The sequence below is a fragment of the Triturus cristatus genome, chromosome 2_2, assembly GCF_964204655.1.
Source record: "Triturus cristatus chromosome 2_2, aTriCri1.1, whole genome shotgun sequence".
Classification (NCBI taxonomy): domain Eukaryota; kingdom Metazoa; phylum Chordata; class Amphibia; order Caudata; family Salamandridae; genus Triturus; species Triturus cristatus.
Window position 1 is genome coordinate 219,866,642 of NC_140582.1, and position 15,407 is coordinate 219,882,048.

The 15,407-nt window shown below is 40.7% G+C and overlaps 1 protein-coding gene across 5 annotated transcripts in view; it reads left to right on the plus strand.

Moving 5' to 3' along the window:
• Positions 1 to 15,051, plus strand: part of PTBP3 (polypyrimidine tract binding protein 3) — a 683,480-nt gene extending 668,429 nt beyond the window's left edge. For all 5 annotated transcript variants that reach the window (XM_085641272.1, XM_085641268.1, XM_085641270.1 and 2 more), the window contains one exon: positions 6,580 to 15,051. In XM_085641272.1, coding sequence (XP_085497398.1) covers positions 6,580 to 6,712 — 133 coding nt within the window. In that variant the 3' untranslated portion in view covers positions 6,713 to 15,051. The remainder of the gene's footprint in view (positions 1 to 6,579) is intronic.
• The last annotated feature ends 356 nt before the right edge of the window (positions 15,052 to 15,407 follow it).

Below are 15,407 nucleotides of genomic sequence, written 5' to 3' on the forward strand. Positions count from 1 at the left end.
TCGTTCCGGGTACTGCCTGGAACTCACATCTACCCCCCCAACATTCCACCCAGGCAACGCCCAATGTCACAAGAACATTCCACGTTACTAAAACAGGAGGTGATCTCCCTCCTGCAAAAACACGCAATAGAACAGGTCTCCCACGATCAGCAAAATGTAGGAGTCTACTCCCTATATTTTCTGTTACCGAAAAGAGACGAGACTCTACGACCTATCTTAGATCTCCGGCCTCTAAACACATACATACATTCAGACCATTTTCACATGGTAACACTTCAACAGGTACTTCCGCTCCTCTCTCAGAACGACTTTCTCACCACACTGGACTTGAAAGACGCGTACTTTCACATTCCAGTACATCATGCCCACAGAAAGTACCTCAGATTCGTAGTGGACGGGCAACACTACCAGTTCAGGGTGCTCCCATTCGGGGTCACAACAGCACCACGGGTATTTACCAAGTGCCTAGCGGTAGTAGCGGCACACCTCAGAAGTCAGCACATTTACGTCTTCCCGTATCTGGACGACTGGCTGATAAAAGCCACGTCCTACAACCAATGTGTACACCACACCGCCACTACAATCCAACTACTTCACCAACTAGGCTTCACGGTGAACCACCAAAAGTCCCAGCTAACACCATCCCACATAAAGCAATACCTCGGTGCCACCATAGACACCTCAAAAGCCATTGCCTACCCCAATCCGTCAAGGATCGCAAGCATTCAGGCTTTGCATCAAAAATTCATACTTCAACACTCACTCCCAGCAAGAGTGTTTATGCAACTGATAGGGATGATGGCCTCTTGCATTTTCATAGTGCCTCATGCAAGACTCCAGATGCGTCCACTCCAAGAGTGCTTAGCGCACCAATGGAACCAGGCCCAGGGGCAACTGACAGATCTGGTGTTGGTAGACGGTCGCACCCATCGCTCTCTGCAGTGGTGGAACACCACAAATCTTTCCAGAGGTCGACCGTTCCTGGACCCGGTTCCACAAATAATCCTGACAACAGACGCATCGCTCTCCGGCTGGGGAGCTCATCTACTACACCTCACAGTGCAGGGCACATGGACGCCGCAACAGAAGTTACTCCACATCAATCATCTGGAGCTACTGGCAATCTTTCTAGCCCTAAAATCCTTTCACACACAGATTTTAGGCAAGGCAGTCCTTATCCGCACGGACAACATGACCGCCGTGTACTACATCCAAAAATAAGGCGGCACACACTCTCCACAGCTCTCTCAACTAGCACAGAGCATATGGAGATGGGCAATTCCACACAAAATCTTTCTCCTAGCCCAACATGTCCCAGGAGTCCAGAACACCATGGCAGATCTGCTCAGCAGACAGACGCAGCAGATCCATGAGTGGGAACTTCACCCGCAAGTTCTTCACCCGTTCTTTCAAATGTGGGGGCATCCACAAATAGACCTATTCGCCACCTACGAAAACAAAAAATGCCCAAGCTTCGCCGCCAGATACCCACACCGATTGTCCAAAGGCAATGCGATATGGATGAACTGGTCAGGCAAATTTGCATACGCCTTTCCACCTCTCCCACTAATTCCATTAGTGGTGCGAAAGCTACAGCATCACTCCCTTACACTCATTCTAGTAGCTCCAACGTGGGCCAGACAACTCTGGTACACCATGTTGCTGGAACTCTCAGTAGTGCCACACCAAAAATTACACCTCTCACCATGCCTCCTAACCCAGAACCATGGAGAGATCAGACACCCGGACCCAGCTCAGCTCAACCTTGCGATCTGGCTCCTGAAATCTTAGAGTTCGGATACCTTAACCTTCCCCCCGACTGTATGAATGTTATCAGAGAAGCTAGACGTCCTACCACTAGAGCCTGCTACGCTGCCAAGTGGAAAAGATTTGTTGTTTATTGCAATAACAACACAATCAACCCTCTAGACGCATCCATACAGCACATCATATGCTACTTACTACACCTACAAAGATGTAACCTAGCATATACATCCATTCGGCTACACCTCGCAGCAATTGCCGCTTACTTACAAAACAGACAGCACCTATCACTTTTCAGAGTGCCTGCCATCAAAGCCTTCATGGAAGGCCTAAAACGAATAATTCCTCCCAGGGTGCCACCCTCACCTGTGTGGAACTTAAATATAGTGCTCACAAGGCTAATTGGACCGCCTTTTGAACCCTTGCATAAATGTGAACTGCAATTCCTCACATGGAAAACAGCTTTCCTAGTAGCCATCACCTCCCTTAGAAGGGTCAGTAAAATACAAGTACTTACTATACAAGAACCTTTTCTCCAAATGCACCCGAACAAGGTTGTCCTCCGTACCAACCCAAAGTTATCTCACCCTTTCATCTAAACCGATCGGTAGAATTACCGTTTTTTTTCTCGCAACCTCAAACTGTTGCAGAAAGGGCTCTACACACACTGGATGTTAAAAGGGCCTTACTTTACTACATCCAGAGAACACAAACTTTCAGAAAGACAAAGCAACTGTTTCTCTTTCTCTCCACCTCATAAAGGCAACCCCATCTCTAAATCAGGAATAGCTAGGTGGATTGTAAAATGCATACAGATTTGCTACCACAAAGCAAAACGCACGCTATCTGTTCCCCCTAAAGCCCACTCTACAAGAAAGATGGGGGCTTCTATGGCTTTTCTAGGGAACATCCCATTAGATGATATCTTCAAGACAGCTACATGGTCAACACCGCAAACTTTCACTAAACATTACTGTGTAGATGTGCAAACCAAGCAACAAGCTAGTGTGGGCCAGGCTGTACTAAAAACACTATTTCAAACCACTGTAACAGATACCGGTGGTCGCCGCTAAGGTTGGGAACTGCTATATAGTCTATGCTAAAGTGTGTAATCTGCAGCTCATATGCCTCGAACGGAATATGCTACTTACCAGTATGCATCTGTTCTTGGCATGTAGAGCTGCAGATCTACACACGCCCACCCGCCTCCTCGGCTACCTGTATCTGTTCCTGTCTATCTTATTTAGATACAACACACATGGGTTTCTTCACTGTTATTACTACGCTCCATCTTTCCCTGTTGGCAAAAAACAATCTGAGGATGGAGCCGAAGCCCATGCGCAATACGAACCATGGGAGGAGTCACCAACCTCGTGACTTCCAAAGACTTTCCAAGAGGAAAAACAAACTGCAAACATCCGGGCCCAACACCAGATGGCGATCTATGCAAAAGTGTGTAGATCTGCAGCTCTACATGCCAAGAACAGATGCATACTGGTAAGTAGCATATTCTATTTATTACCAGCAAGCTTCCTGCTCTGTACTATCAAATGCCTCCATTATATTTGTTTAGTTTTCGAACATATGAGTCTTGCTGTTACAGCAGGATTGTTTAACTTCTGCAGGACGTTGGTGTGGATCCCATTTGATTAGAAGAGTTGATGCTAGCTAGGGCTGTAGCATGATCTCATTATCGTCCGAAAGCACACCAAACCAGTGCTGCATCCTCTCCATGGCTTTTCTTTTTTGTGGCTGAAAATACCACCAGGTGATTTGCTGTTGCAGGGTATTTTGTCCTTTGCTTATTTTTTTGCATCGGTCTACCAAGTTGAACGTTTTTAGATTTTTCATTGGAGACTTTGCTTGGTTCACTTTCCAATTAGTGGCATTAACCTTCTCACTACTGTAGCACTAGACATATATCTATGCTAAAAGGCAGTTCTAGTATTGTTATCTATCTTAATGTTTGCATTGTTCTACAGTGCTGTATGTGAAAATAGAATTGCTTTTCTATGTGTTATTGCCCCCCCCCTAGTCTATAACCTAAATATGAATGTTTAATTTGTACAATAAATACGACTGGCTTGAATTAGCTGATCTACAGTGTCCGTATAGTCATGCAAACCGGTTTTAGCATTTAATAATGTTGAACTTTAACAAGGCTTCTTTTAATAACTCCTTACGGAAAGTCTTGTTTTCTCTTAGGAATGGGTTTGAAACCTTGGACTTCAAGCTTTGAGAGATCTGCCTCCATGCTTTTACTGCTTCCACAAATATCATCACTAGCCCTGAATTCAAATGTTTGCTACAGTTGTTCTTAACAATGGACTCTTCACCTGTGAATCAATAGGTCACACCTTACAATGATTCTTAAGTGAGAAATCATTAGTCTGGTGCTCGAACTTTTTGTGGCTTCTAGTCCAGTATCCTAAGCAGTCATCTGTACCCATTGCTAACGATACATTGTTATGGCGATAATCGGGTATCCGAGGAACCTAGACGTTTTTAACCGGATCAAATCTGATTATCACCCTAGTAAAAAAGCATGTTGGTGGGTGGGTGTGCTCGCATACCTTGCGTTTTCTTGTTTACATCTCCGTAATGCGTCGACCTCGAAGTTTCGTTTGTAGCGAATTACGTGCCTTGATTCAGTCAGAGTTAAATGAGACTAACAAGTCCTTCGCAGAGAACAATATTTTATAACTCCGTTTAAGAATTTAAATTTCTTTCACTGGTATAATGAACAGTTTGATATCCGCTTATAGACTTCAGTTGGATCACAAACCGCACTATTGGTATCTATCTTAAGTTGAGATGGCGAACAAAGTGCTACAAAATTGTCTTTCCCAAGTTCTTTTTCTGAAAACAAGACTGAGATAATGTCATTGCATGCAGTTGAAACCTAGTTGAACATTAAGGTCATATATCTGTCCATCACATTTTAATTTTTTCTTACTAAATGACATCTTTTAACAACAGAATATTGTTAGACCCATACCTCTCCAAAACTATTGGTCCTAATGAACTAGCTCAGTCTTTAGGTCTCGCCTGACCCAGCGCATGCGCTGGTCTGGCGAGACTTATTGAGAGGGCTCCAAAAAGTGCTACCAGGCCAGCCTAGTGCTACAGTGCATGTGCGCGGGCGCCGCGCTTTACCGCGATTACTTTCACTTTCGCGGCCGCTTTGATGTGTGGTCGCGATCACTTTAACTTTCGCGGCCGCTTTGCATAGCCAATAGGTCTCGCTTTTGGGACCTTATAAGTATTTAGTTATGCAACTGTTGCATGGCTAAACACTTATAAGGTCCCAAAGGCGAGACCTATTGGCTATGCCAATGCCTGTTTTCATTTTTACTCAGTTTGGACATCATTTTATAGTGTTATTAAAGAGTTTAGTGCTCCCTTCCTCTCACCCTATGAATGGGTTTGCATGTTTTTCGAAAGGTTTAAAAAGTTCAAATAATTGGATGGCTCTTTGGGGCCTACTTTACATCTCTCCAGGAAGGTTTGATGATGGCATGCTTCAAAAGGATGATCATGACTCCTGTAATAAATTTGATATTCACTTATTCGATGATGTCTTGAGCTATCATTGTTAAGAATTCCTTGATGCATGAGTGTGTGCACAAGTAAATGTTTTTGCAGTCTGTTCATTGAGTGTCATAACAGTATTCAGTATAGTGTTAAAAGCATTATTGATGCCTGTCATAGAAACACTGAACATTATTTATTGGCTTTAACAGGCAGTATATTGATCAAATACACCCAACAGTCGCTCTTCACACCTATGACAGGACTGGGGTGGTGTTCATGGTGGAGCGAATCAAGTGAGAGGGATGTAAGGTAGAGGAACACAAAATAGTTGGTAAACACTGAAGGGTTTCAAAAGTATATAGTAAGCGAGATGCGTCCTACTGTGCCTCTAGAAGAGTGAATCTGAACAGCGTATTGAAGACTGAGGAAGTGACCAATGTCGCAAGCCTCTCTGGAAAGGATGTACATTAAAAAATAATGGAGTTACTGCTTACATGATTACGATGCATTAACTTAGAGGAATCATCTGCCTGTTCTTGTTATCTGTACATGGACTGTGTGCATGATTTTAGAACCAGTTTGATTGCTTTATTCTTATTTGTGACCATCACAAGTTGCCCACGTTGTGTTGTCTGTGTATGGAAATTCAGGTAGCTTTGGATGTTCTGTTGTCTGTACAAACACTTCACTGTTTATACGTTTTATGTTGCAAAACACTAGCAGCTTCTCGTTTTGGTATCTTTTGCGATGAGGGCTTCTTTTGGGTTCTGTATTAGCTAGTTTGTGGAAAACTAGTGCTCCTTTGTAGGAAAAGGTTTTCTTCCCCCGAACCAACAGTTATAAATGTATCCTTTTTAATTTGCACATGGTATCTAAATTTGGGTTCTGGGTATCTTGCTTTGAAGGCCAAGCGAAGACCGGAGAAGATCTTGTTCCTGTCACTGCATCATTAAAAGGCAGTAAGTTTGGGGTCGAACTTTGTTTTCAAACAGGAAGTGAACTAAGAGGGGTAATGGAACATGGTCAAGGCATCTTCCTCCTTTTTGCTTGAAAAAAGTCATATTAAGGCAGAGATCTTTCTTGAAGGTGCTTATGTAAAAAAGTAGGAGAGGCAGCCTTGGTCCTTCAATGCTTGATACAACTTTGTCGGCATTTCTAATTATTTGATAGCTGCTATAGGTTAAAGTTTACCTGCAATCATGAGAGTTGTCTGGCTTCTTTTGTTGCCTTGGCATGTGAGAACTTTAAAGTGTTTAACTTTGATTTTTCTTTCAACTCCAGAAAAGATCGCAAGATGGCCCTAATTCAACTGGGATCAGTGGAAGAAGCAATTCTGGCCCTTATAGAGCTCCATAATCATGACTTGGGAGAAAGTCACCACCTCAGAGTTTCCTTCTCGAAATCTACAATCTGACTTTTCTGTGAACATTCCTTTCAAGACTGGACTCAGTTTAAGTACCTTTTTCAGACAGAGACTGAAGCAGCTAAGACCACCTCTGCCTCTTAAAAACTCTGAATTTGATATTCCATATATCCACAAACACAGAATCAAGTAATGATCTTGTCACGCTAAAATGAAGTCCGCCAACAAGTGGTCAACCCTCAAATCTAAGCCACAGTTATTGTTCTGAGGTGACCTTCAATAGAAATGGTTGCTTTGACAGTCAAATTTGCTTGTCAGCGTTCAGTTTTAGAGACTGCCTTTTTATTTCCTGTACAAAATCAGCCATGCACAACATTTTTAAGATCATGAGAATGTTTGCTATGAATGTTTCCATGTTTCGATTGTATTTATTTTTGTCTTGCATCTTCTGGCTGTATAGTTGTCAGAATTTGAAATCAGCCACTTACGGAAACAAAAATCTTGTGATGGCTAGGATTTCAAGGCATTAGATATGTACATATACTGCCTTAAAATGAATGACTTGTTTAGCACTACTTCTTGATGCTTATATTTGTTGTGCAATAATCTAAAAATACGCATGAGTTTATTCTACTCTGAAAAAATAACTTATGGGCTGGCATTCCGGGTACTTTACATTTTTGAATTTTTAATCTTCTGACAAATTGTCTAATTTAGGACACACCGTCTACTGTTCTTTAACTTTACTTTGTTAGATTTCAGTGTATTTGTATGAAGAATCTCAAACATACCATAACAGTTTGCTAAATCTTATCATTGATGCAATGACCCAAAATATTTTTGATTATGTTCTTTATGCTGTAATTGTTTACTCCCCAAGTCTCGTACTCAATCCTAACAGATTTCTGCCATTCATTGGACAGCACTGGAAGCAGTGACAAGTAGGTTGTGTAAAATGAGAAACTTTTTGTACACTAGGGGTCAGAGGTTTTAATTGTAAGCTCTTGCATCATGGAAGGTGTATTGACCAAACATTGGAGGCTTAGCTTTTGAGAAAAGAAGACTTCCTGGATCAAAAGTAGACATGAATGTTGGTTAGTTTCTGATTTCACTCTTTGCAAAGGAGGTGAAGTTACCTCTGGACTTTCAAGTTTCATTGAAATGCATGTATCTGTTAATGCTGAAATATCAACCCTACAGATATTAAGCTATTATCTGAAACTTTTCCCAGAAGCCATACTTCTTTAGTCCAAATGTGGCAGGTGACAGATGTGCCCTAACTAGTGCCTGCCTGTTGCAAGCAAAGACAGGATTCTGATGATACATTCCATCCCGTGTAGTCATGTAAACGTTCGTTTTAAGCTAATAATTGATTGACCAAAGTGTATTTTTAAATTTTGATTTGCACCCCTAAATGTTCTCCAATAGATTTTTGGGGATATTTTAATTTTGGAGATAAACCTTTAAAGGACCAAATAGTCCATATTCCGTCAAAGATCATTAAATATTCTCGCTGAAAAGTTTACAGTCTTAAGGAAACTATTCAGATCTGTCACATGGGTTGATAGATTTGTCAAGAAATATTTTTGGTAAGGTGTATAATCAAAAGAACATCAACACCGGAAGGTTTTTTTTTTTGTACCACTATACTCTCTCTCATACTTAGATCAGAATTACTGTGTATTTACTTAATTTCTTATTATGTGCCTTACTATGTGATTTTAATGAAACAATAGGTTAGGTTTGTATCTAAAGTATCTTTAAAAACTGTATTTTGGGCTTGGTGAGTGAGTGATTTATTTTTTTGTCTTTTTGGTTTTTAATTCTTCCTATAATGTTTTTAATGGTTTTCAATATGGTATAGTATTGTTATTTTTTTGTTGCTATTGGTATAGAGGAGCATTAATTGAAACGCAGGTCAATTGGTATACATCTGATGGGTCTCATCAAATGACGTTGAATGGCAGTCAGCTGACACTGATGTTGGATGGAAGATGAAATTACATTTTAGCAGATGTATCTAGTCTGTAAACTGTTTGAATATCTCAGGATTGTCTTTCTTTTTCCTTAGCACTGAGCATTCAACACAAGAACGGTGTAGAAAGTTTAGTACCCTGATAATTATCGTTGAATGTTGGTTGGCTCTTGCTAAGCTCGTAAGAAAAAGCTGATCACTAATGTAGAGCTGGGCTGAATGTAGGTATTTGCTTGCTTTACATGTTATTAGCTTGTCACTGAATGTTGTGGTTCATTTAAATTTATTCGTTTTTGCTTCATTTATCTTACGTTAATAAGGGCAACAAGTGCTCCCGCAACCCCAATGGTGCCGAGGAATTCCCACTCCTAGTGGAGAGGTGTGGCTCACTGGTTAGAGGCGGCAGACCCGTAAGCAGAGGACGGCCCGGGACCAGGGTTCGATTCCCGACGCGGCAGGGTCGTGGACCAGGGTCAGCGGGCTCGATAATTCTTGCCTCGGTGCCTACTTCAGTCAGGGACCACACTCGGCAACTCTGGGCATTAGCTTGCCTCATCTTCACAACGGCCCCCCCAGACCGCCGGGGATGCTTGGTCACACCTTAGAGATACCCATTAGGGACCATCTCTCGGGGTGAGCCAGGACGGGTTCCCCAGCGGTCGAAGAGCGGAGATACTCCTCCGGGAGTCGATTCTAGCGCTATATAAACCCACAATTAAATTAAATAGAGTAAACCGTCTTTTCCTGATGCGTCAAACTCTTCGCAGCAGAACAGAACCTTACTATCATTAAAACTGAAGGTCCTATATCTTGGCAGCAGTCCAGAAGCTCCCAGACATAACTGCTGCTTGAAATGGGGACTCAGGGAAACATGCGTTTGTTTGGACAGTTTTGCTGGGGGTGGAGGAACTCTAAGGGACCCCCAACGATATTTTACAGGCTCCCCAGAAAAGTTGCTTTATGCCACTGATATCATATATGTGGCCAGAAATGTAATACGATATGTAATCAGTGAAGCGTGTCTTTTTGGGGACACTAGATCAGTTTCTAACAACACCGTAAGTCATGCCCTTGCCTTAATCTAGTTGTAGAATTCAGGGTAGCTATAGTCTGTGTAAATCGTCAGACTATGTATGAATCTCAACCACAGCACAGAAAGTGCTACAATGTTATTACTCCAGCTGCACTGCAAGTAGCTTGTTTTAATGTGAAATAGGCCTGTTCTGTTCAGTTGTTTCGGTTCTAGCCTAGCTATCGGAAGATACTGAAGCACAACTAGGATTCAGTCTGTTAAGAAGGGCAGTAAGTGTTTTTATTCTCCTGGTCTCTATTTCCACCAAATGCTTTTTCTTTTGTAACCTGCTAACTTTCCCTTTCCCTGGCCTTTTCACCTGGATAACAAAGAGTTTGGTTCCTCCCATACGTGATAGCCACTTCTCCTCATTCTGAATGTTAAACAGTTGGGTGCCATAGACACCATAGAAAGCGCCTGTGACTTTTAAGCACAGCATAGACTACTGTCGCACATCCGTGTATGATGCTAGCACGCATTTCCTTCAAGCACAATTTTGGATGTAATTTTGAGTCATTGTAACATATGGAAGTGTTGGAAACGTAGCGGATCATGACTCATTCTCTAACCTTTCCAGGCCAATGTTACATTATGCTCTCCATTAAATAGGATCAGTGATTCAGGTTTTAAAACCTTATTGCACTTTACAAATTACTTCAAAGGTATACAGGGAAGAGTGCACATGTTGCATCTGAGTGGGGGAGGACCAGATACAAATGCATTTTTCAACTTGGATGTAGTATATGAAGCCTGGCTACCTGACATTATTGGTTAAGATTTTCTTCATATGATAATCACAACAGCAGTTAAAATTAGGATGTAAACCTACATATTGAAGTAGAGCATTAAATGGCCAGGCATATAGAGAAAAGAGCATTGAGATTGTGTTGAAACAGCTCAGTATTGATATCGCGCTTGCTTTGGTGGTCTTGTTTGGAATGCATGTTCTTTGTGTTGTGGAGACCTGCGTTTAGTATGTCTCATGCTTTCCTGTGATTGTGAGGCAAATGAGATTACAGTGGACTTCAGGTTTGGCAAAGTTATCCATCGCTCTGTTTCTGTCTTTCATGATAGTGTAACTTGTGGTTATCCATTTAGTTGGTCTGTATTGCTAGTGCTGTTAATTATGTATTACTGAGGGGGAAGAATTCCTAGCTTTGAAATAAGGTGTTGGTCTCATGTGGTTTCTCTGTAGAATCTAGCAATACACAAAATATTTCCTATTATAATATTGAATTTTAGAATGACATTTGTGTTTTTTTAAGTTTCACTTCTCGCTTTGCTTTCTCCTTTGGGGTGAACCAAAGGAACAAAACTTAACTTCCCAACTAAACTTACTTTACAGTCCGCAACAGCATCTCTTGTCAATCTTGCATAACCTTGCCCTGCCACCTTTTTCACTTTAATGTGCTCTCGGTCGGGACACTTGCAAGAGCACAAGGAAGCACAGCATGGGTTTGTTGGAGATCATGAATGTGGCCTTTTTGGGTAGTTTGTGGTAGACGTTGGTATCTATTCCACTTTGCTTCCCGTGGCAGAAACCAGAGTTGGCAATCGCCCAAAAAAAAAAAACCTCGAAATGTATCATCTCAACAGAAATCTTGAATGTAAATGGGGAAGAGGTACTGAAATGCCCTCGAGCCACTCAGCAAAGGTGTTCTTCTGTAGCCGCCTTAAGGTGTTTTTTTATGGCCATCTTGGAGAACTCGACATCGCCTTTGCCCAAGCAAGAATTCTGTGACAATGCAAAAAGATCAGCCTTGGTTTATAGAGTACCGATATTATGATCTCACCATATAACATTCACAAAGGGAGTATTGGGATTTACATCACAGACTTTGATTTTATACTAGATCTCATCTGATTATGTATTCTATTGTTCAGCTAAAAAAAATCCCCAGATGTGCTCAGAGGTCATTCTCTTGTGATGTTGGCAAATGGTGACCTTTTGTGCCGCAGTCTTTTCAAATGAAACCTTAGTTTTGTGACTTTTTCTACCTTCTTCAAGGTTGACTATGGAGTTGAACACCGCACTGAAGCATTTTTTCATTTTTTTTTAATGTTTTGTTTGTTGCTGGCATTAGCGTTACTGTCAGGCATTACATGTTTTGTTTCCTTTTAAACTTACAAAAAACGGACATCTAAAACGGGAACTACAGCTCATACAGCCTATGCTTACATTTTATATTGTAAGGTCTGACGATACTAAATTAGGCTTGATTGAAAAGGAAATTGCAATCTGTTGCCAGAATGGCTATTTATAAACCAAGACTATACTCTTGTTTTTTCCAGTCTTAAATCATTGGATTCAGACAAGAAGGGCATAGAGAAATTTTAAATTTTAAAGATGTTTAGGGATATAGTTTTCTTTCAGGTGTTTATGGAGGAAAAACAAAACTGGACCAAAGTATATGTGCCTTCAATAGTCTTTACTGTAACTTTCCGTTAAATATCTGCATCATGTTGATAGTCATGTTTAAAGTAAATTTGTGCCCTCTTGTGTGAAGAAACTTGTCCACTCTCCATTGTAGTGAATTGTACTCCTTATAAGTTATGTCTCAGTTCCTCTTAAGTGCAACTTTTCTCTCTGTTAGACCTCCCAGACACCTTAAAGCAAGTAGTGCATTCTCTACTTGAGCATTTATATCCTCAGATAGTCATCTCTCTTGTATTTGTAAAACCAGAAGTTTAGCTCACTATGTGCCCTGAACAAAGGTCATCCTAATAAAATGCAACAGTTCGGGTATTATAACTCCTACAGGCTGCTCTCCCTCGTTCACTACTGGAAAGGAATCCTCTTTACATGTCAGACTAGAACCTGCCAAATAGTGGTTTTGTACCTTTATGTTTAAATGGGTGCCTCATGTGTTCATGAGCCCATTGACATACCAGACCTCTGTCGCCCTATCTGTGTGTTACCAACGTTGTTAGAAGAGCACCTTATTTGTCCCAATAATGTGTGCTTATAATTTAGAATTCATGGGAATGCATATAACCAAGTGAGGGTTTTTCATTTTCTCTCCTACTACGCTTTCCTCGTTCACAGCCTCCCTTTGAGTAACCCTTATTTTTGGAAAAAAATAGTTTAAAATGTTTTATTCATCGCATGTGTGGTGACTATTGTCACTAACAAACAGCCTTGTGCCCTATAAGGCTCAGTGCCCCCTAAGCCTTGCCTGCTAACAAACCAGTAATTTTTTTTCAGTAGAGACAAAATCTTGTAGTATTTTGCACCTCTACCAGAGCAGTTTCCTTCTTTTCAAGCGGGCACGCTTGTCCTCCTGATGCCCTCTTGCACAATTTTAATGTGACGACAACCTTGATTGTTTTTTTTCGTTGATCACAGTGTTGGGCCTTTACGTTTTTTTTGTATCTGTTTTCATTTTAAAGTGATCTCTGCAGCTTTTATGCTGCTATTTTGGTCACCCTCAAAACACCTTTTTAAATTATTCTGGGTTACACCTTCCTCTAATAAACAATTTGGCAGCACTTGAGTGACTCTGTGCCCGCTTCACAAGATCTGGTGCAGCATCAGTGGCTCTCCAAAGTTATGTGCCGATACTGGACTTCTCCTTTACTCTTTTGCTGTCATTTGTTTCACCACCTCCATTCTTTCTCTAATCTTGAGGTTTCCTTTGTCCAGAAAGTCCTAGGAAACCTGAACATTTTAATTTCTATTTCTGCATGCCTTCTTGCACCCTCCCTATTCTTTTCATCTGTACTTTGCCTACCAGGCGACCAGGGATGGCGAGGAGCTGAACAAAGTATTGTTGATTTAGGTACTCTTTAAATCTTGTCCCCCTAACTTAAACTTCACTTCACCGTCCCTGTCATCCCTACTGAAAAATGATGTTCTTCCAAGATATACATTAACACATTGATTAAAACAACCGGGGAAGCAGAGATTGTGGGCTGTGACCTTCGTATAAAGGAACACAGAAGTGTAGGAGGATCCTTAAAAACTTCAAAAGATAGTTTCTCTTTTTAATATCAATTTTTGGCATGAATGAATAGAGCAGCAAAAATCTCAATCAGTTGTGAAAGAGGGAGAGCAAGGCCTTAAACAGATGTTTTATTTATTTGCTCTTTTTAGAGAGTCATGCAAACAAAGAATGCAGAACAGTGTCCCTAACTTCGAGATTGTCAGAATGCAGAGTAACAATTTCTTCACATCTTATGCATTAGCGGCTTTATTTAGTTTTATTTGATACTTGGGTGGTTTTGCAACATTTTCACCTATGCTACACGTTCGCTCTATTCCCTGTTCAAACATCATGAATAGTTACCACCCCCCTCCCTCCCCATCACCATGCAACGCCCCACCCGCCCAATTTGTTTGTATTGTATAAAACAGGCCACTTGTATGGCATGCTCTGTATTTGCTGCTTTCAAAGTGTCTTGCCTGATGGAGTGGCACACAACTATTCTTTTTAAGGCAAAGACCAGCAACACAAGCCATTAGTGAAAGCCAGTCCTTGTACGGCCAGAAGTTGCTAAATATCGAACTGAACGAGCTTCATCTTTGTAGTGTATCAATATAAATACATTTCCAAGTCATTTTGGCATTGGGGTATTAGTGTTTGATTCTGGACTGCGGCGTTTCTTATTTGAGAATTTTGCGATATTACCCAGTGTTTGTAAACAAATCTGTTCAGGTCCGTTCTCTGCTCACAGGAGCTCAAGTCACAATATTTCACAAATACACATTTTTGTATTAAAATGTTGCCTCATTGCACCAACCAAAGACTATCTGTTACTGGTTTCACTGAGAAATTTATGTAGTAACGTTTCGTTTGTGTTTCCATTGCAAAAGGAGACTATACAGAGTGGCCTTTTTTCCTCATTTCTTTGACCAGCCAGTGAACCAATTTCAGAGTGACCTGGGGAAACATGGGTGTGGTGGGAGAAATTGGAATTAAGAGAACCAAATGTTAAGAAATATTATGGTAAAGTTAACATTATCAGTACTGTAACCCTAAATATATATGGCTAGTGGGGCCTCTGGAACACACTCCGTTTGTTTTACAAACTGTCCGTAAAATTTCCTTTTTTTCAGTTGGTAAGAGTGTGCACCTGACACAAGTAAATGCTGTAAATATTTGTAACAACAGTTTTTTTTTACCAGGCAAAAAGGGTTTCGGGAACAAGTTAAAGTAAAAGTGTTTTTATAAGAAAATAAAAAAAACACATTTGTCTTGTATATTTTGATAAGCAACAGAACCAGCTTTCATTTGTAAAGCCGTTTGTGACATTGCAAATTGGGAAAGGATTACTTGTGTCTGTTGAGATGACATGTTATAAATGCAAAGAGAAGATTAAATATTAAAGAAACATATTTTCTAACGGTGTAGTGCATGGTTAATTTAAGTTTCTGTAAACTGTATTTCATTCCTTTTTCAGTTTGTGTATCTGCTGAGTATTACTTCAGTATCTATACTTAATCTTTTCCTAACAACACTGGTTGTTGTAGCATGCCTTTTAATAAATGTCATTACATCTGTACTCTCTTAAATTTCCCTGTGTTCTTGTCTGTTGCTTTGGGTTTTCCTTTGTCTTTCAGTTGTCAATCTAATGTCCTACTTCTGACTATTTCATTGTTTGTTATATCCTTTAGCCTGTTTGGACACTTACTCCACTTTTTCTCTTTCCATTTTAAATGCACTGGGATATTTTTTCAATGTACTGTTTTTTCTGCATTC